This window comes from Eleginops maclovinus, chromosome 24 (genome assembly GCF_036324505.1).
Source record: "Eleginops maclovinus isolate JMC-PN-2008 ecotype Puerto Natales chromosome 24, JC_Emac_rtc_rv5, whole genome shotgun sequence".
NCBI lineage: Eukaryota > Metazoa > Chordata > Actinopteri > Perciformes > Eleginopidae > Eleginops > Eleginops maclovinus.
Window position 1 is genome coordinate 4200800 of NC_086372.1, and position 19866 is coordinate 4220665.

The window sequence follows — 19866 nt, forward strand, 5'->3', positions numbered from 1 at the left end:
AAACTCTTCCCTGTTCCCTCTCTGCTTCATCTTCCTAACCATGTGGACTCCTTTTCACCACTCTGCCATACAAACTACACGCTCATAATAACCTTATGGGCAGTAATTGGAATTGCGGATCTTTTTTTTTCTCTCTCTCTCTCTCTTTCTCCTTCTCTGCACGCATGCGCAGTGGGACGCGGACTGGTCAGTGTGAGAAGCAGCTGTTCGGGGCTGGTGAAATTCCAACATGGCAGTGGCTGTGGTCAGTGTTTCCTGCGTTAACTTGGGATGGTTTCAGCTCGCACGCACCCCGGCTTAACCTCGGCACCCCGATCATCAGCAGAACCCCTCCTCGGGATCGATGCGACCCTAACCCCGTACTTGAAAGGTCGACCTGTCGCTAAAAAAGCAGGTAAGGACGGATAGTCTGGGATCCGCTGCGTCTGCAATTAGACGGAGTGGTCAGAGCAGAGAGGCTGCAGTGCACCTTCACATCGGAATCATGCATGTGCACTTTCTTATTTAACTCCAAATGTGTGAATTTTAGTGCGGTTTCTTTAATGTGATTTTTTAAAGGAGCGCACCTGCGCCACGGTTCTACGCAAATGCGCAGCCTGCACTATAGGTGCTTTATCGGCTGTGCGACAGTCTCAACATGAAAAAAGCATAAGTTGCACGCGCTGGGAGGACATTACAGCCTCTCTGTGGTGCGGCTACAACAAGTTGCCCTATGCATGCGTGCAAACAATGTCACCGCAGCATGCTTTTTTGAAATTGTGCACATTGTAGGGCGTTATCAACAGATTTAACTTGACTTCATCATATCCAAACAATCTGATGTTCCTCCCCCCCCCACCCCCCCTTTCTCTAAACCTGTCATCCCGGGCTCCACTTTCTAATGAGATGCATGTAGGTTAGACGCCTCTCCTATTGCTCGCTGCACTCCTTCAAGGGCCCACCTTTCACACGGTTTGCAATCCGAGCAGTGCTGCTGGACCAGAAAAAAAGTGTCTGTCATGTTTCTTGCTTGAAGCAAAGGAGATTTTTTTTTCTTCTTTTTATTCCACAAATTAATTCCAATGCTCTCATCTCCTCTCCCTCTGTTCCAGCACGAGATGATCAGCAGCAGCAGCGTCTATGGTAGGTACAACTTATTATATTCATATATTACAAGGTGTGAAAATGCCCTGATGAGTTTCAGCAGCTGGTGAATATATGGTGTGTTTACTGTTATTTATTTCACTCATCTTATTCTGTATATTCACAGCTTTATTTAAAATGATGTATCATTTATTTTATTATAGGGCAATACTCAAATGGTCATGTTTAGGTTTTATTACCCACCTTTTATATCACTCTAACATAACCCTTTGTCATTGCACGGACCACTGCCTGATATTTAATATAGTAATCGTGCATCATTTAAATTACACATGGCTTCATTTGGAAACAAAACCATTTTTTTACTAGTTAAATATGTTCCAAAATATTGTTATTGAACTTTCATTTAATAACCCTTTATGGATATGAGTAAAATAGATATGAGGAAGTAGTTATTTTTCAACACACACAGATTAATATTTTACTGTAAAAATGTGATGTGATTGGAGTCACAGCGAGCAAGGCCTCAATCTCTGCAAAGTAATGCACATTTATAGTGAGGATTTATTTATTAGTTGCACTTTTTTATACCTCTATTGCTGAATTCACTTGTATTTATTGACTTAATGACATGAGGGAATTATGCATCACTGAAGGATGAGAACATACACTCTCCTTTGTGCATGCAGAAGTTCATTTTAATTTCAGGTATTTAAAAAAATTGGAGCTGTAACTGCAGGAGTGTTTTCACAGAAATGATGCTCCACTCTCATGAAGAACAATGGTGGATTGTTAGAAATAGAAAATATCCATCCCGCCCTGTTGCAAGTGAAAGCGGGCAGCGGATAGTTTTCTGTTGAATAATCACGATCGAGACACACAATGTGCTTTCTGTTGGGCTTTCGCTTCCACGATTGCACATTCTTGGTTTTTGTAGCAGTTATTAGTGAGGACTCAACCTTTCACCTTTGATCTCTCTGCTCTCTCTCTCTCACACACACACATTCACCCTCACATCATGTGCTGTTTCTCTCCTGCTGATGTGTGTGTTGCATGCGGCATGAACACTCACTTCCTTTTTCATGTTTGTGGTTTTTGTTTTTAAGAGCGTAGGGATCCCTAATGTCACAAAATAATGCTTCTATTTGTACCTTAATGATCTAAAGGGGCATAACATACACAAACAGATGTGCACTTATTTGCAATTGACACATAAAAGCACATTTTAAGCAGCTTATTAATTGAAATTCAGTCTGAATTCACTGACTTTGGATGGATTTGTGGATCTGATTTCATTAAAGGACATGCCATATGTGTGTGCATATTGTCAAACTTCTGAAAATGAAAAGAATGATGTTTAATTTTCGAACGTAATGATCTTAAATGCCCTATTTTACATATTCATATATGCACTTCCACACGATTGTCACTTCAAAAAAAATCTATTTTTGCAGCTTTTCAATTTATATTTGTTCTTAATTGACAGACATTTGAATGATTGGCCGATATTCTGTGAGAAATATTGAAGGAGTCTCATTCAATTGTTGCTGTTTTTGTTAAAAAGAGAATTCTAGATGAACATATAGGCAGGAGTTTTGCATATTGGCAAACTTAATCTAAAATATAAAACTACAATGCATACCTACTATACATATTCAAATGCACTTTTTCATGTTTGTCACAGATATTTCCTGCAGCTTTTGCATTGAAATTCAATCCTATTTGACTTTGGATTGATTTATGGATAGGAGTTTGTGTGAGTGGGTGTGCATATTGTCAAACTTAAACCCTGAGGAAAATTTAGAATATTAATGCATCTATTTGTACCTAAATTCTCTTAAATAACACATTATACACACTTTCTTTTGCAATTGACACACACATTTTCATATTTTCTGCAGCTTTTCTATTTCAATTCAGTTCTTGTTGACTGACTTTTGATAGATCTCTGCACATAAATTTAGGAGAGATGTTAAAGGACATGCAAATAAGTGTTTGTTACAGAGAATTCTGAAAAGACAAATGGGAAGAGATGTGTGCATGAGTTCTAAATGCAGGTGTGTGTCCATGTTGTCCTAACTTCCTGTAATGACATGCTAGAATAATAATGCTTTTGTCTGTACTTTAAAAAGCCTAAATGGCATATTACATACATACAGGTATGCACTTATAATGACACATCATATAATTCTGCAGCTTTTCCATTTCCTTTCGCCCCTTATTTAGTGACTTTAGATTGATTTGTGGATATGCAGAACATGCAAAGAAGTGTCATTGTTTTGTTATAGAAGAGGATTCTGGATGAACATATGGAGGGGGTGCATGAGTGTGTGTGTGTGTGAGATGAGGAAACCCAGGCGCAACCGTGCATGTGTCACTTTGTGTGTAATGTAAATAACGTATATCCCCAGCAGTTTGTTTATTCCTCTAAGTCTATTTGTTTGCTACAGTCCCCGGCTTAAGATCCGTCCCTCTGCATCCGCTGTCTGCGCGTGTAGCAGTGACAGTAGCAATAATCCCCCTCATTATACACATAACGTATCGCCTCACATCTGCCGCGGCCCCCCGATACAGCTAATGGGGACAGAGAGAGGGGAGATAATAGGAATAGAAGAAAAAGTGCTCTACAAACAGGCAACCCTTTTACTCTGCCTTTATTTATCTAAATACTTCTCCCTCAAATGAATAGAGAGAGCTGGTGTGCGGCGAGGGTGGCTCAGCGACTCCCAGTGGGACCGTATAAATAAATTATCCTGACACTTTCTATCAGTCTGTAATGTTTACCATTAAAAGCTGTTTTACCGTCCCAGAGCCAGCGGCGTGCGATCTAGCCCGCCCCCGTGGGACTTCTGCCAGATGTAAGACGATGTGGGGAAATATTTTTCAGACGCACACACACGGGGACATTTGTTAGGCGTCCGTATCAGTGGGTTTCTCCTGTCTGCACGTCCTGACAAAGGGCCTCTTCAAACGAGATCCAGCCAGGGTTGTCATCTTTTAGCAAATATGTTAAGTGTTATCTTTTGTGCTCTCTGAGGTGGACCCCATGGGAGCCGCAGCGCATGCAAATAGAACAAATCCCTCTCGGACCTGTCTGTCTGTTCCACTCTCTCCATCTCTCTCCGTCTCTTCCCCCCCTTCTCTCCTCCACAGTCTTGTCTCTTTGCGCTCTCGTCTACTTCAGTCTTTGTCCACTTATTTCCCCTCCTCTCCCTCTCCTTCTCCGTCCCAGTAGACGATGTGTGTCAGTAACTGTAGCGAGGCAGTGTAAGTCTTTGTGTGTTTCCCTGCATGCTCGCTGACAGCCCCCCCTCCTCGCTGATCTGAGTTCCTCTCCCGGAGACGGCAGGCAGCTGTCGGTAGCGCTGCTGCCCGAAAACATCCGTAGATGAGTGGACACCAATTCCTTAAAATCCTTGACACCGTGATCCACTCAATCCTCCCCTCCTCACTTCCCTCAGTGTTGGTACACTGCTTCTTTCAAAACGGGGGGTTTAGGATTTAGGGGAGCAGTGTTGCTGTGACTGACAGTTGTCGGTTGGGGGATTATTTTTTTACCGTGTTGCAATTGAAGCACACAAAACAGAGCGCCCTCACACACAAATTATATCCATTCTGCCCTCATGCTTTCTCCCACTGCTGACTGGCTATTATTCAGTCAAAATCTGATGGGTGTACTTAAGGCGAGAGGTGTCCACACAAGACTCACTTACGGGGGGTGGGGTAATACTTACAGCTTACTACTTGAGGCCTGTTGTAACCTGGGATTCTTCACACCCAGTTAATGCTTTTATGTATCAAAGAAACACTAGAAAGATCAAATGAATTCCACCCAAAGCTCAGGGTGTGATGTAACTGAACTGAAAAAGATATCTTGAATGCATTTAAAATTATCTAATAGTAGTTTTTAAGTCTGAAAAGTAAGAACTGGTGTGAAAGCACACGAAAACAGCCATCTAAGATCAGTGTCGCGAAATGTCCACTCTTCTCCGCCTCTTATTTCCCTCCTTGAAGAGACATTCAGCTAAATTCATTTCCATGTTAATTCCAGCATTAAAAGCATTATCTCGCTTTCTTTGAACTCCACACCCCCTAAAATGTTTGAAGTTTCTTTGGTTTATGTAACGCGTCATTTTCATACGTTTTAATCAAATCAAAGCTGTAGATTTTTTTCTCTCTCCCTCCTACCTTCTTTGCAATCCGCTGCCCCCTTCTCTGAATTTTAAGCAGACCCCCGCTCACCTCCCTTTACTCTTTACCAGCAATCTCCACCACCCATGGCCCGGATTCCCCGGCAGATATTAAAACATTCAGCATGTGGAAGCGTTAAATATGCTAAGGACTTATTAAAAAAGGGGAAAAAATGTAACTTCCACTTTGGAATATTCCGCACCATTAGACCTCGATAGACATGGCAGCTTATCCTTTACATTGTGCCTTCAAATGAGAAGGCGCCGTTTCTAATTAGGTTATTGCCATGCATGTCTTAAGTTAAATTGTGCATTGATATGCGGAGGAGCTCACCACTCATTTGGCCAGGCGATGGAGGACGCAGACGAGGGCCTTTTTTTCCCCACAAGGGCCAAAGAAAATGACAGCTAGGAGAGAGAGATCTGACTGTAATCTCTGCTGCTCTTCTCTCCGGCTCTGCATGGATGATCTGATTTTGGTAACAGCGAGCCAGGGCTGGATAGTGTCCGTCTGCAACCCCCCCACCCCCCTCACAACCTCAGCTTGAACATCTTGATTAGTGAGGCATTTTGCGCGAGTAAGTCGGACACTTTTGTCTGCGAAGGCGGCAAAGGTGTGTGCGTTAATGAACAATGGCTCATTGGGTGTGAGGGAGGGAGGGCGTGTGTGTGTGTGTGTGTGTGTGTGTGTGTGTGTGTGTGTGTGTGTGTGTGTGTGTGTGTGTGTGTGTGTGTGTGTGTGTGTGTGTGTGTGTGTGTGTGTGTGTGTGTGTGTGTGTGCGCGCGCTTGGCAGGTTGCCAGGGGATGGACACAAAGGATGTTGAGTGGCTGGGCGTGTGGCACAGCATCACTGAGCTGCCTGTGGCCTCTGGGAGATGGACACAAACTGGTAACCAGTGCAAAAACAAAACCGCTGTTGATACGTCGCAAACGATTCTGCAGCGTTTATTTTCGAGCTGCAACTACCAATTACAGTCATTATCGACAAACCTGCCAATACTTTTTACCATCAATGGTTTGTGATATGTGATGTTAAAAGAAAGTGGAAAAATGCAAACTTCCTAGAGCTAAGGGGACGACTTCGAATGTCTTGTTTTGTCTACAAAACTCTTTAAACCTGAATATTTTCACTTTGATATCACTATTCCTTTACGTGACATAGAACTGTGAATTATCCAGCTGTAACCTTAACATTTGTACCTAATAAATAACTAAGAATAGTTGCTGATTATTTCCCGGTCAATCGTCTAATCTTTGAATATGAAGCTCAATAGTGTATTGGAAACACCTCCGGATTACTTCATGGCGATGTCCTTAAATATCTTATTTCGTCCGACCAACATTCCAAAGTTATGGAGTTTACAGTCATGTAAAGCAGACACAAATCCCCACCAAAGACAAGCTTTGTAATCTATTCGTATTTGTCGAAAAACAACTTCAATTCTATTCATGTGCCGAGGCCTGCTGAGAAAGGATTGTGTTATACGCTCACCTGTGATCATGTGTGTGTGTGTGTGTGTGTGCCTGCGCTGCGTGTGTGTGCAGGCCCCAATGGAAGCCGGCGAGAGAGCATTAGGATGTTGCTTGTACGACTGCGTTGGCAGGATGGACACATGTGGTAGATAGCTAATGATAGCAGGCAGCGTATAATGAGATCCTACTCTCCGTCTGTCTCCACTACCTGGCATCATGCATTAACCATACAAGAGGAAGAGGAGGCACGCATGGTATTGACTTTTGAGTGGGTGTCTGCTTGTCCGTTGTTGGTTTTGTTTAGCACTCAGAGGTCAGCATGGCTGCAAGCGCCGCACATTAATAACAAGTATATTTTTTGTTTTGCTTTCTCGTCTTTTTCTTTTTTTCTTTCTTTGCAAGGCTCCTCATCTGTACTTCTTGCGCCCGGCTAAATGATTCTTAAATTGATTTTGGATGTGTTGCAATGTATACGCTTAACAAGCCAAATGGGTTCAGTTTGTGGGTTAGTACAGAAGATTATTCTATTAATGTATTCCACACACTCGTAATCCGCAGTATGTTGCGTGAAGGAGGGAGGCGTTGGCACTGGTCCATCTTCGTGCCCAGTAACATATATTTATCCTCTTCACTACACAATCCTCTAGGCTGCTCAAATCCCCCAGGGGGTCCCAATGACATGCTTACTAATGTGTGCTTTGGAAACGGAGTGCTATTGTATCCCCTAAATCTCACAAAGCACTGTATGATTTGCCCATTGTCGTTAAATCGCTTTGCTTGTGCCAAGTACTTGCATCTCACAGAGGCTTAATGCTTTGAGGGTTTCAGGGACAGCTTCGAGTTCCTCTTTTGTTGATTTCGGGGAAAAGTGCCAAGACTGCTGCGCTGAATATTGTTTTGAGTATGGAGGAGGGAGGGGAAGAAGGGCCATTGCCAAGCGACTCCATTGAGTCCCGTGAATGGGCCATTCATATTTAGGAGAATCACCCAGATGCCATATTGTTGGCTCAACAACGCTAAATATTCTCCAACAAGGATGGGATTGTAACAGGTTTGTGAATTGTACAAGTGTGGAAAAGGACGTTGGGAAATTGGGGAGAAAACAGTTCAGCCTTCAGTCACTGTGAAGAGGCTGGACATGTGACATGACAGTGTTGCTGAAAACCTTTTATTAATGTTGCTGTTCCTCCAATAATAGAAGGATTTGTCACGGTGTGGACATCCTCCTTTTTCTTTACACAGGCATCTGTAAGTAATTCATTTTTGAAAGTGTAATTAATTCAGAGGTAGTTCAGTCTTATTTATCCTGTTGATGTACAACCCTAAACAAGGTTTTAAAAATACACATCAATATTTCTCTTTATATATTTAAGCTTCAAAGTTGATTTATTATCTTTATAGAACACATTTATTTAATATGAGCCAATAAATGCTATTTCAACACACTTATATGTTCTCAAAACCACATAATTGTGTGTTAGGGTTAGGGTTATGTAGTGAAATATATATATATACTGCTAATAAATGGGAATTGTTGGGGAGTTAAAGTAAAATGCAAGTACAAATTTGAAGTATTTCTTGTCCAATATGAGTTGTAAGCCTTTACTTGTCATTTCTTTTGAATATTCAGGAGTTTTAAAATAGGATAAAATGGCATTTAGAAACATTTAATGCCATATTAAGTAGTAACTTAACGGTACTGTCAGCCTTTAGAAGGTTACATGTCAAAGGTCAGATAGAAACATTGCTAAAATAGCACTTTTGTCGGAGCACATTGTGAAGCTCGTCAAGGCCATTGGTTGTTGAGTTTTTAACAGTGAGCCGTACATGCTTTTTTTGTAGTGTTCTTAAGACAGCAGCTATTGATCCCAGTCCAGCAGAAATCCAGAGCCGCTTCTTTCTGCACACAGAGCTTTCTTCAGGTCCGACCCCGCTAAACAACCTTGAAACATCCAAACCCCCGTCCCCGCACCATCAAAGTGTCCAAGACAGCAAAATGTCATTGTGGTCCTTTATGTCATGCATGCACTGAGTATTAATCACGGCTGGATCTGCGCCTGAGAGGCTGATCAAATTTATTGTTTGGCTGCACGGGACAGTAATGGGTGTTTAATTACTCAATAAAAGCCCTTTTATAGATTCCTAGGCCTCCTGTGTGTTGAGCAAATGGTATTGATCCGTCTCCGGGCTGCAACATGATAGCCTGTGAAGGAGAATTAGAGCCGTTAGCCTGCTAGCGCTCTCTCATTCATTAGCTGCATTAGCCAGAGGGTGGTTAAGACGTAGCATCATACCAAAGTCTCAGAGGTTTCTCGAGCTGTAAAGCTCAGCGCACCGCATTTACACAAATATGGATCGGATGAGCAATGAATATCATTGACCAGATCGGAAAGTGTTTTGATATGAATCTCCAGGAGAGTTGCATTTCCTTTTTAAACATTTCCTTATAATCCAACCCGCTATGACAACGCCCTTACCCGAAGCTGTGAGCAGTATTAGTCGGGCTACCATCTAGACAGCATGTTTAATCCCACCTCTTCCCCACCTTCTAATCTGTAATCTGACGGCTCCTCCTCCTCATCCTCTGAGGCCTAATTCTGGATCTCCGTCCTGCACTCTCAAAAGGAGAGAAAGGCTGAATGAGAATGACAGTGAGCCTCGCCGTGTCTGTTCCACCCAAGCATACATGTTTGGTGTTCATGTCCAGGCCCCTGTATCTTTCCTCTTTTCGCCTAACTGCATCTGCCTCGCGTCCATTGTTCTTTTATGTTCAGAGCATATTGCCGCTTCTGTGAACCAGCCCCACTTCTCTTGATGCACGGCGAAACCACTGCAATATCTCCCTTGATGTGTCTATATCAAATGAATGTGGCCTATTACAGACGTGGTGGAGTCAGTTGGGTGGCTTTGTGGACTGAAAAAGGGCCTGCAAGGGACCATGAAAGAGACATTGTCCACCACGGACCGTACAGTCCCTTTGTAGATAAATGGATTTTCATGCTTATCAACTGGGACACTGACATGAGTGAAAACTGTGGAGAATGTGGAATTATTCTCACTCGTCGGCCGTACACATGGACAACTGTAGTTTCAAGTGTGTGTGGTCTTTCATTGTCCGACAGAGAGGTTTTTTTTATTGGGAACAATGTGCACTGTTAATGCCACAAATGTGCATGCAGACGGATAGATCCTTCTGGGAAAATGTTACTTATATGAAAGTCCCCAATCCACATTTTCACATCAGGTTTAAACTGGATGCACATAATTGTCGGTGTTCGGTGCCTTTTTCTCCCCTAAATTTCATCACAGCAAACAAATGTTGCTTTTAGCTGGACCATCATCCCTTTTCTTTCAACTTAATCCAATTTTGTCATGAAAAGGATCCATTAGAGCTCGGCAAAAGTGCTGAAAATGATATAATGATATTAATAGGGATACGTTTTCAGATTCAATGTGTATAGCAACATCTTAAAAATGATGAAATTGATGTTCATTGCAAACAGTCAATGAACCCAGCTGTAGCTAATTACTTTTTTTTAACAACAAAACAGGAATTCTTGTCTGTAAAGTTAATTTGCCCGGTGTCTGTAATTTTTCTACAGAATTAACTTTGCGAATGCTCCTTAATTTCTGAGCATATAGCTCGACATCTGTTGTGTGGAAAAAACAAAACATTGTACACTTGCTTATCACATTATAGTCTTTTAACTTAGACCCTCAGGATTCAGCGTGATGTACCACCATCAAAACAATACCGAACTGTTATAAGTTTGTCAATTTGCCATAACTTGAGGCATCATTCAAGCGTCATTTGGTCACGTCAAAGTACGAGTCTGTATTATCCCATATGAAACATTGCAATCCCTTCCAAAGCTGATTATTACCCAAACCTATAGCCTCTATCGTAGGTCAGAAAATATGATAAACGAGGCCTGAAGGGTACAATATGGAAGTAAATAATGAACCCCCAAGCGGCCCCTGGTTACATGTTCTAATCCCGGGGACACGTGTACGTATATGCAGGCAGGCCCACACAGACGCACATTAAACCCTGTTCACATTCCCCTGCCTGTGGGGTGCGAATGAGAAGCGATGTGTACTCGATGCGGAGCCAGTGATCTAGGTAATCTGCCTGTGCTGTGGGACAGGTCTATTGGTCCACAAATCAATTGGCTTCATGTCCGTGCCATTAGGCTAACATGGCGCTGCTGAGGCGCTGAGAGCGGTAAACAGACTGTTTAATTCCCCTGGACGCCGGCCAGGTGGACACTCCTCCTCCCGCTGCTTCATCCTCATCCCTCCCTTTTATTTATTTTTTCTTCCTCCCCTCGTTCTATCGTCCTCTTGCATTGACTCCACTTCAGTCAATGCGGTTATTCTCAGTGGACGAGTGCTTACAGGAATATTGCTTGGAGGGATCGCGAGTGTGTATGTGTGTGTAAAGAGGAGAGATTTTGGCCAATGAACCCTTGCTGTGCTCTGTCCTCCAGTACTGTGTCTATACTGAGTAAGTGATCCCTTGGGATGCAGTACACACATCAGCATCCTCCCTATCTCTCTGTCTCTGTATGTGTTTGTTTCACTCTTTGTTTCTCTCTCAGTTTCCCATTCTGTCTCCGTCTTTCTCTTTTTATATTCCCCCCACCACCCTCCCTTTTTCTCTCTATCTCCAGACAGAGGCTGCAAACAAGTACAGTAATATGAGGGGGCTGCATCAGAAACAAACACACACACTCATGATTAGAAAAATGCAGATTTATGCGCGAGATGTAAGAAGTTTATCACTTCCTCTTTTGCGCAGCTACACCAAATAAAACAACACCTCTGCCTCTCGTTCCGCCGAGCTTTTGCTTTCCCTATATGGACGCGACTAATGACTTAGCTTGTATAACGTCAGCAATTCAATTTATCCACTTCACCGGCGCGCAGTGCATCCTGTTCTTTGTGCTACAGTATGGTAATTGAGCCTGCGTGTCTTGACAGATGAGTGTTGTTGGCAGTATCACTGTTGTGTGTCTCATTTCCTGCACGCTGTTGCTGATTGACTGATAAGATAAGAGGCCCGTAGACACGTCTGAGAGCTTCAGCGCGACTAACAACCTGATGAACGGCGGCGCTGAAGTCGTGATGGAGCTACTGTCGCACAGAAACCTACTGAATTAAACCTTTACGTTTGAAGTCCGGCCGGAGAGCAGACCATTAGAAATGTGTACATCAGTGTTTCAGATTTGCCCGTAGACCCAGAACGTTTTACTGTTGCTAGGAGACACTGAAACCCTCTGACACGTTTGGTCAGCTGTTAGTACAAGTTGTTGACAAGGGTTGGAGCATCCGCAACAGCATGATATTGTTTACAAGATGAATCCGTCTATTGACTTGCTGTCAATCAGTCCTCTGCTCATGCAGGAGCCTTCAGACAGGTAGTAATACAGCTGGAGAACGCTTTCATTTTGCAGGAATTGAATGTATCATGAGAACTTTCCCAAAAAAAAGAAATATCTGAGTTCAGGCCGTGCTGTTGGCCCTTTGTTCCTCAGCTTCCACTCGTCTTCCTCCTGGGACCTCAGAGGAATGACATTCCCCTTCCAACAGGACAGTCTCTCCTTATCTTATGTCACAGCTCATCTCTTCAATAAATACCGCGCGTCCTTTTCGCTCTGCTGAATCGAACATTTTGCACTGTTCTACAACCTCTCTACCTGATCATACTCCCATCTTCCCATCTAATGGACAATAAGGGGTTTATTTCTCTGCTTCTCATACCTTTTTCGTGGCACCTTTCTACGATCACAACCATTTTGATCTGGAAACATATGTTTGAAATCTGACGTGTTTGGCAGTGATGAGCAGATATTGGGCTCAAAAAGCTGGATATGTCTTTCTTACAATTTGATAAGTTAGGAAAAGCAATGTTAAAGTCAACCTGGTGATGCTTTAAAATAATGCTCCCAGGCATGGAGTGGTCTTATTTCACATCGTACCTTTGTATTTTGTCCAGATGACAATGATTACACATCCTGCGCTCGTCTAACAGTAATTAATCTGCAGTTATTTATTTAGTCAGAGTGGAAACAGAGTTTACAACCGCAGCTGCTCTGATAAATATTACACTGAAAATATGTGTACATTAAGTTGCCAACACACATAGCAACAGTGTTATCAAGGTCCTTGCCTTTCTCACTCTGGATCAGGCAGAACTGCGGGGAAAACGCAGAATAATATCTGTTTGCCTCAAAGCGTCAGTGACTCCTTGAAGGACGTGATAGTTACGCTGTAGTACGTGACTATCACCTAACCTACACCAATCTGGAAGCTTAGGGAAGAATGTTTCTGTGGTTTGGTTTACGATGCAAGTTATTAAGGTTATTTGAGGTTAGAAATGTTGCGTAGTATTGACAGCTGCTGTACATATGTGCCTCTTAAGTAAACAGAAACAACCAGATTCAACACAGTTTGAAAAATGTGACTGATTGTCCGTAGAAAGAGACTCGATTAGTCTATGTTTGACACTTGTTTTTACGCATACGGTATTGTTTGCAATTATTTCGCCCCATGCCTACTTTAGCCACTCACCTAAGCCATAAAGACAGCAGAGTCCAGAGCTGTATTTACTTTACTGCTCAGTAATTACTGCATGTTTTTTTTATCACCTTGTAAGTATGGCTGATGTTGTAATTTTAGCCTGTGAAATCAAACTGAGACGCCTGAGCCTTCCACCGTGTTCATCGCCTGTGAATGTGATTACAGCTATTGATCGATAGAGAGTGACACGATGCTGGTGGATGTCACCTGAGGAGAGTGTGTGAGTAAGGCGCTGTGCATGTGTGTGTGTGTGTGTGTGTGTGACGGAGACAGAAATGTGTGTCCATATGTTGGTGTGTCGGCCCATATGCTGCATGTACATACATACTGTACGCCTGGCCGTGTGTGTGTGTACGTGCGCATGTTAAACCCAGATCCAGTGTGGTAATGTGAGATCAGACGTAGGCTGTTAGCCGGAGACTTACATCTGCTGTCAGCCACTCGCTCTAACTCTGTTAAGGACGTTATTGATTGCTCATTATTACCCCGTTCCCTGAAAGATGAGCGTCCCCTATGATCACATTAAATCTCTCCTCTGTCCAATTCTCCTGAGATGCCTTCTGCTCATCGGTGCCCATCAAATTTCTCCTCCGAGATCTGATATCAAGCAGCCTGACGTTTTTCATCGCCTCTGGTTCTCTTTGCGCCTTGTTTGATTCGCACCAAATCATTTCTTGTTTTTTTTGCCTCTTCCTTCTTTTATTGAACAGACACGGCTTAGCTAATTGATGTCTTTAAGTCTGTGTAATGGAAATCAGCGAACACGGATGAGCAACATTTGAAATTATGATTTGTTTTCTTTTTATTAAGACGCTTCAGGTTTCCATGTTAACTTTGTGATCCGTGTTTATTGACTTAATAGCGAACAAGAGGCGCTGACAGGAGAGTCATAATATGTACTTTACTTGTCAGAGCTGGGCTATTTTAGCTCTGTTCCATTAGATTTAAAAGGCACCATCATGTCATTCAAAACCAACAGATTTGCTTTTGAATTTGCTTACAAATTCAAATGCTCCCCCCCCCCCCCCTCTTGAGCCTCCTCTTTAAAGTTGCCTGCCCTTTCTAGGCCTCAGGTTGTCATTTTCGCTGACGATAAGCAGTTGTTGGAGGTGTCAAGCGTCCGCCAGCGCCTGTAAAGTTTGGGACTGTTGAAATCCAGCCCTCAGTGAGAGGCCATCTCATCGGCCCCCGCCTTCCCCATGAATAATGCAGAGCTATCGACTGTGTCAGTTGAGCGCGAGGAGACGCGGCGGCAGCCAGCTTGATATTCAGCTGCTGAAGCTGACTGGATGCCCTCACTTTGAGACAAACTGCTGGCGGACCGCTCCGACTCCAAGAGACAGGACCTGAATCTGCTCGAATGAGACGCTGTGTTGTCGTGGAGGTGTCCCAAGGAGTGTCTGTTCAAGTGGCACAAATCTGTCAAATATTTGTGTACCACACCAGATCTCACCTGCGCAGTGTCTACTCACGTGTGTGCTCTCTAAATGTGTGCGTACGTGCGTCCTCGAGTGAGAATCTCCTGCCCCCTCGACACGAACAGTTCAGTCTCAATGCCACCGATCGATGGGCGTATTGATCCGCTGTTTGACTGTTTAGACAACCTGTGTGAATTCCAGCATAATGCGAGCCACAGTGGATTTAAAGACGCGCGTTGAGTTCAGGTGCACGCCGCCGCTGTCGTTCCCGAGCGCTCGTTCCTGCTAACACTGCAGATACACAGCACAAGTAGGTTCAGCCGGAGAATATGCAGCTGGAGGATGAGGTTGACGGCATGTTGAAGCATCCATGTTGAAGCGTCCATGAGATGATACAATTCCATACATACACTTAGAGAACATAGTAAAACCCAGTGGTGGAAGAAGTACTCATATTTCTTTTAAAAACATGACCGTTAACCTCCCCTTCCTGCACATTTTTAAGTTCGAGAGTCTGCTTCACACAGTTAGATTGAAACGAGTTGGCAGATCTTCCCAGACTCTATATGAAGCGTGCAGGATTTGACGCTTCCAACATGCACCGTGAAGGATCCTGCGAGTTCACAGGCTGGGGGTAGAGGTTATCCCAGATAGGGCCTCCTCAATAATCCACACACACACCACAGGTTGCACACGCAAACACGCACACACACACACACACACACACACACACACACACACACACACACACACACACACACACACACACACACACACACACACACACACACACACACACACACACACTTTTGCTTGTGTGCCACTCACTGCGGGCTTTAATCTCCACCAACTGCTGCTCAACTCTAATCTGGCATGCTTGCCAAAAGTTTGTCAATGAGTCTTTTTATTACTTTAAAACATGTTTTCATTTACCTTTATCACCTGGTAGTGGAATCAAACTGGATTCTATTTTTTTATATTTTAAAGTTATTTAGATCAGCTTTGTGAAGAATATTTATTTCGAAAAAATAAATAAGAAGTTGTTGAAATTGACAGTTTTTAGCATCGAGTTGGCCTGCTGCTAAAGTAGCAAACTATGGAGCCGTGGTCCAGTGTACTGTCAGACTGCACACACACACACACACACACACACACACACACACACACACACACACACACACACACACACACACACACACACACAAACACACTGATACACACTCAGCCTTGTGCAGACAGACACAAATGCATCCACAGATGGTGACACTCCGGCAGTCACTCCTGAGCTGTCTGTCTACGTGCCAGCGATCATAACACACACACACACACACACACACACACACACACACACACACACACACACACACACACACACACACACACACACACACACACACACACACACAGAATGCACACATACACACAGCCTGGCGGCAACAAACACGGTGATGCATCATTGAGCATCGGCTGGTTTTCCTCTAACTGCTGAGGGGAAATCAGCGTGGTGTTAAGTAACCATTCATGTGGAGCCGAGACCACACAAACAAACATCACACCTACACTTCTTAAAATACATCCACCGCGGAAAAAAGAAAGGAAACAAAACACAATACGATTGAATAATATAAAAGTTCTCTTACATATCTTCTGAAGCTTTTCCACAAGTGCAACCATTGATATGTTAATGTATCACTCTTTAATTCCCGTGGCAAATATCTCTTGTGCTTTCAAACTCTTACTTGGATTGTGATATATTCATTTGTTGATGTTAATGCTTCCACTCTGGACCGGAGTGTGCTGTGTAGGTAATCGCCCACTCCGGGGCTGCGGCGCCGCTGTTTGTGATGTGGATCTTCCTGAGGATCGTATTTGAATAATGAGGGAGGCTGGAGCGTTCTCTTGTGCAGAGTGTCTCGGCGCTGCAGCGGTAAATGACCTCTGAATAGTTGTTTTGGATTAGCCATCAAAGTCTTCCCTCGAAGTGGCCAATAGATAGGTACTTCCAGAAATGAGTCACTTGAAAATGATCATTGCTGCCGTTGCCGTATAAGATAATGGATAACCATTACACTCCATTTTCCCCAGCTCCTCACCCACACAACGCCTGCTCTTGAAATATGATGCATCCACTGTGCTTAGTGAGCACTTAATGTCCAAAAGCACCGTGTTTGTTGAGATTTACAACTGCGCCGGCAGCGGGGGGGTAGAAGAAAGAGTGTGTCGTCGGCGTATAATGTTGTTCACTCAATAATTATCTCATTTTATTTACGAAGACAGACAGCTTTAAGCGAGGTTAGAGGCTTCCTCTCTATTATCTCCACCTGACACCCCTCTACTGTGGCCCCCTCCCCTCCCCCCCCACCCCATACTGGTGCTAAATGACGTCCTTCATGTCGAGGACTTTCCAAAGTTTCCATCAAAGAGGAACCAAAAAATGGGCGAGGATACAAAAAAAACCCTGGACAAAGTAACACCGCAGCTTTCTTGCATTCAGATCGATGTCATTTCTGAAAGGATTAGGCCCCCCCCCCGCTCAGAAATCTATTTTAATTACTGAGCACACAGGTAAACAAAGTGTGGCTGGATCACAGGTATGGATCTGGGCGACAGAGCAGTATTGATAGTATGTGGCCCATGTTAACCTCTGGGCCAGTCAGGGATCCGCACCTCAGGTAGGGGTACAGCAGCGCGGCCTTAGAGCTGTTTGTGGGGGATGTCAGCGGACACACACACACACACACACACACACACACACACACACACACACACACACACACACACACACACACACACACACACACACACACACACACACACACACACACACACACAGTTGAGCTTTAATTGACACCAGAGTAGGAGGATGCTTGTCTTAAACTTATTTACTTTAAAAAGTTGGTCAACCAACAATTTCAGCAAACACTTTAAGACTTTTAATGGTTTGTTAAATATGCTTGTAACATTATATTATTGTATAACATAAATGATGATTCATTGAGCTGATTAGTTATCCTTTAATGTTAAATTGTTTATGAATCTTTATGGATAGGAACTATTAACCTAATTAAGCCATTAGTTACAGCTTAAATCCCTTAATTAACTATGCATTAGTAGGGCTTCATAGGTTGTGACCACTAATGGCTTTATAACTTAATAAATTGTTAATGCTTTTTATATTTAAAAATAGAACTAACAGATTACTTGATGTGTTAAACAATTATATATTAACCCTTAGTAAATTATGCCTGGGTTGTACAATACAAATCATTGCTAGTGACTTTTATGATCAATCCAACATGTCTTTAAGTGGCAACACATAACAACAAGTACTAAAGTATACATGACTTTATTCAGGGGGGAAAAGAGTGGAATGATAAGCTAATAATAAAGAACAATGTGTGGGTTGCACAGATGTGACAAATGTAATCGTGTGCTGTTCATCCTCTGGTATCAAGCATAAATCTGCAGGACTTTTTTTACTCTTGTTTGGTTCAAACAAACAGGAAAGAAACATCATGTACAGTCACTTTAAGTCCATGATCACACTTCACTTCCCACAAGACAGCTGTATGTTCCTCCCCACACTGATGAAATATGTGTGGATTTGTCCCGGCACAGTGATGCTGAGCGTCTTTACAGATGTTTTCTTCCTCAGATAAGAATAATCTGTTTGCCTCAGCGGACTGAAGCGTGTTCCAGTGTCCTGCATGTGTGTGTGTCTTCATTCCTGCCTGTGTGACCGTGCCTGTGTATGTGTGTGTGTGTGTGTGTGTGTGTGTGTGTGTGTGCTGTCTTTGAGGAAGGAACCCCGCGTGGAGCCGGGTGATTAGGCACGCTGCGCTAGTCACAGGAAATGGAGTAGCTGACGGACAGGCCGAGTGCATTATAGATGAATGCCATGCGTTAGCGGCTCCGAGCCCCCGCCGAATATCTCTCAATTTCCTCTCTGAATGACAAAAGAAGCCACGCACAATTTCCTTGATCCGGAGCATTTGTTTAACTGCGCCCTACCCATTTAACCCACCCATTCAATAGTCTGTCTAGTAAAAGGAAATTTAGACAGTGTCAATTTATACAGCTCGCAGGAAGATGTGATACTGGCAGGCAGGGGCGACGATGAGACGCCTCTGGAATTTAGTCGGGAGATTTATAGTTCTTCTGCGAGCTATCTTTAGAGTCATCATTAAATAAACCCTAATATTTTCACATACCAGAAAGATTTCACTCCAAATGTGCTCCTCAAAGACGTTTCAAAGTTTGATGGTCGGATCCGCGATAACTTCTCTCGAGGTCAAAGTTCGCAGATTACAATGAATATTTGATTTTCTTAAAAAGATGCTGTCATTTGTCAAATATCCTTATATGGCGGCTCCGAGCTGTCATCTTTACAGCGATCTCTCTTCCCCCCTTACTGTCTTTGAGTTAGTGACAGCTCATCTCTCCCGGTCACTGCTCGCCGTCTAGACTTTGAACTCGCTCTGTTTACTCCCTTATCTGTTGTTGTTGTTGTTGTTGTTGCTTTGTGACGGTGTAATGGTAAGCTGTGGCTTGCCGGCTTCAAAGACGCGGTTCAGGTTTCATGGTTGTTTTCAGATGAAAATTCTGGCTTGGAGAACAGTTTAGTTGTCTCACAGAGGAACGAAAAAGGAATTTAGTCGTACACTTTGTCTTTTTATTTATTATATCTCCTTTAGCCTCTCAATGTAACTGTTGCTCTGAGGAGGACGCTTCGCAGCGTGAGTTTTGATTATGTGCGTGTGACACCAGCTCATGACTAATTTCCTAATTAATTGCCTTTTGGAGGACCTAATCACATTATTTGACTCTGTTCTGTAGGTTGTGTGCCAATACAGCGTAGCCCGTGGCTTAGTCACAGTGTGCTGGACTCATTAACAAGGCGATCCGGAGGTTGTCAAACACACACAAGGCCCGCGCGCATGAGAATACACACACACTTGTGAAACAATAGCCACATATAGTGCATGATCAGCGCATGAGATTTAGAGGTTAAAAGATGCCCTCTGGTGTATTTGATAAGGATTTGTGTAACTGGTTAGATTTCCCCGGTGGTGTGTAAAAACAGGTCTCTTCTGATAGAGTTATCACTTGTCTTCTCCTC

General features: G+C 43.2%; 1 protein-coding gene across 1 annotated transcript in view; it reads left to right on the forward strand.

Annotated features, from left to right (window-relative positions):
• The first annotated feature begins 270 nt into the window (after positions 1–270).
• Positions 271–19866, forward strand: part of LOC134860899 (fidgetin-like) — a 28959-nt gene continuing 9363 nt past the window's right edge. Inside the window, exon 1 of the mRNA XM_063877779.1 lies at positions 271–394. Coding sequence (XP_063733849.1) covers positions 271–394 — 124 coding nt within the window. The remainder of the gene's footprint in view (positions 395–19866) is intronic.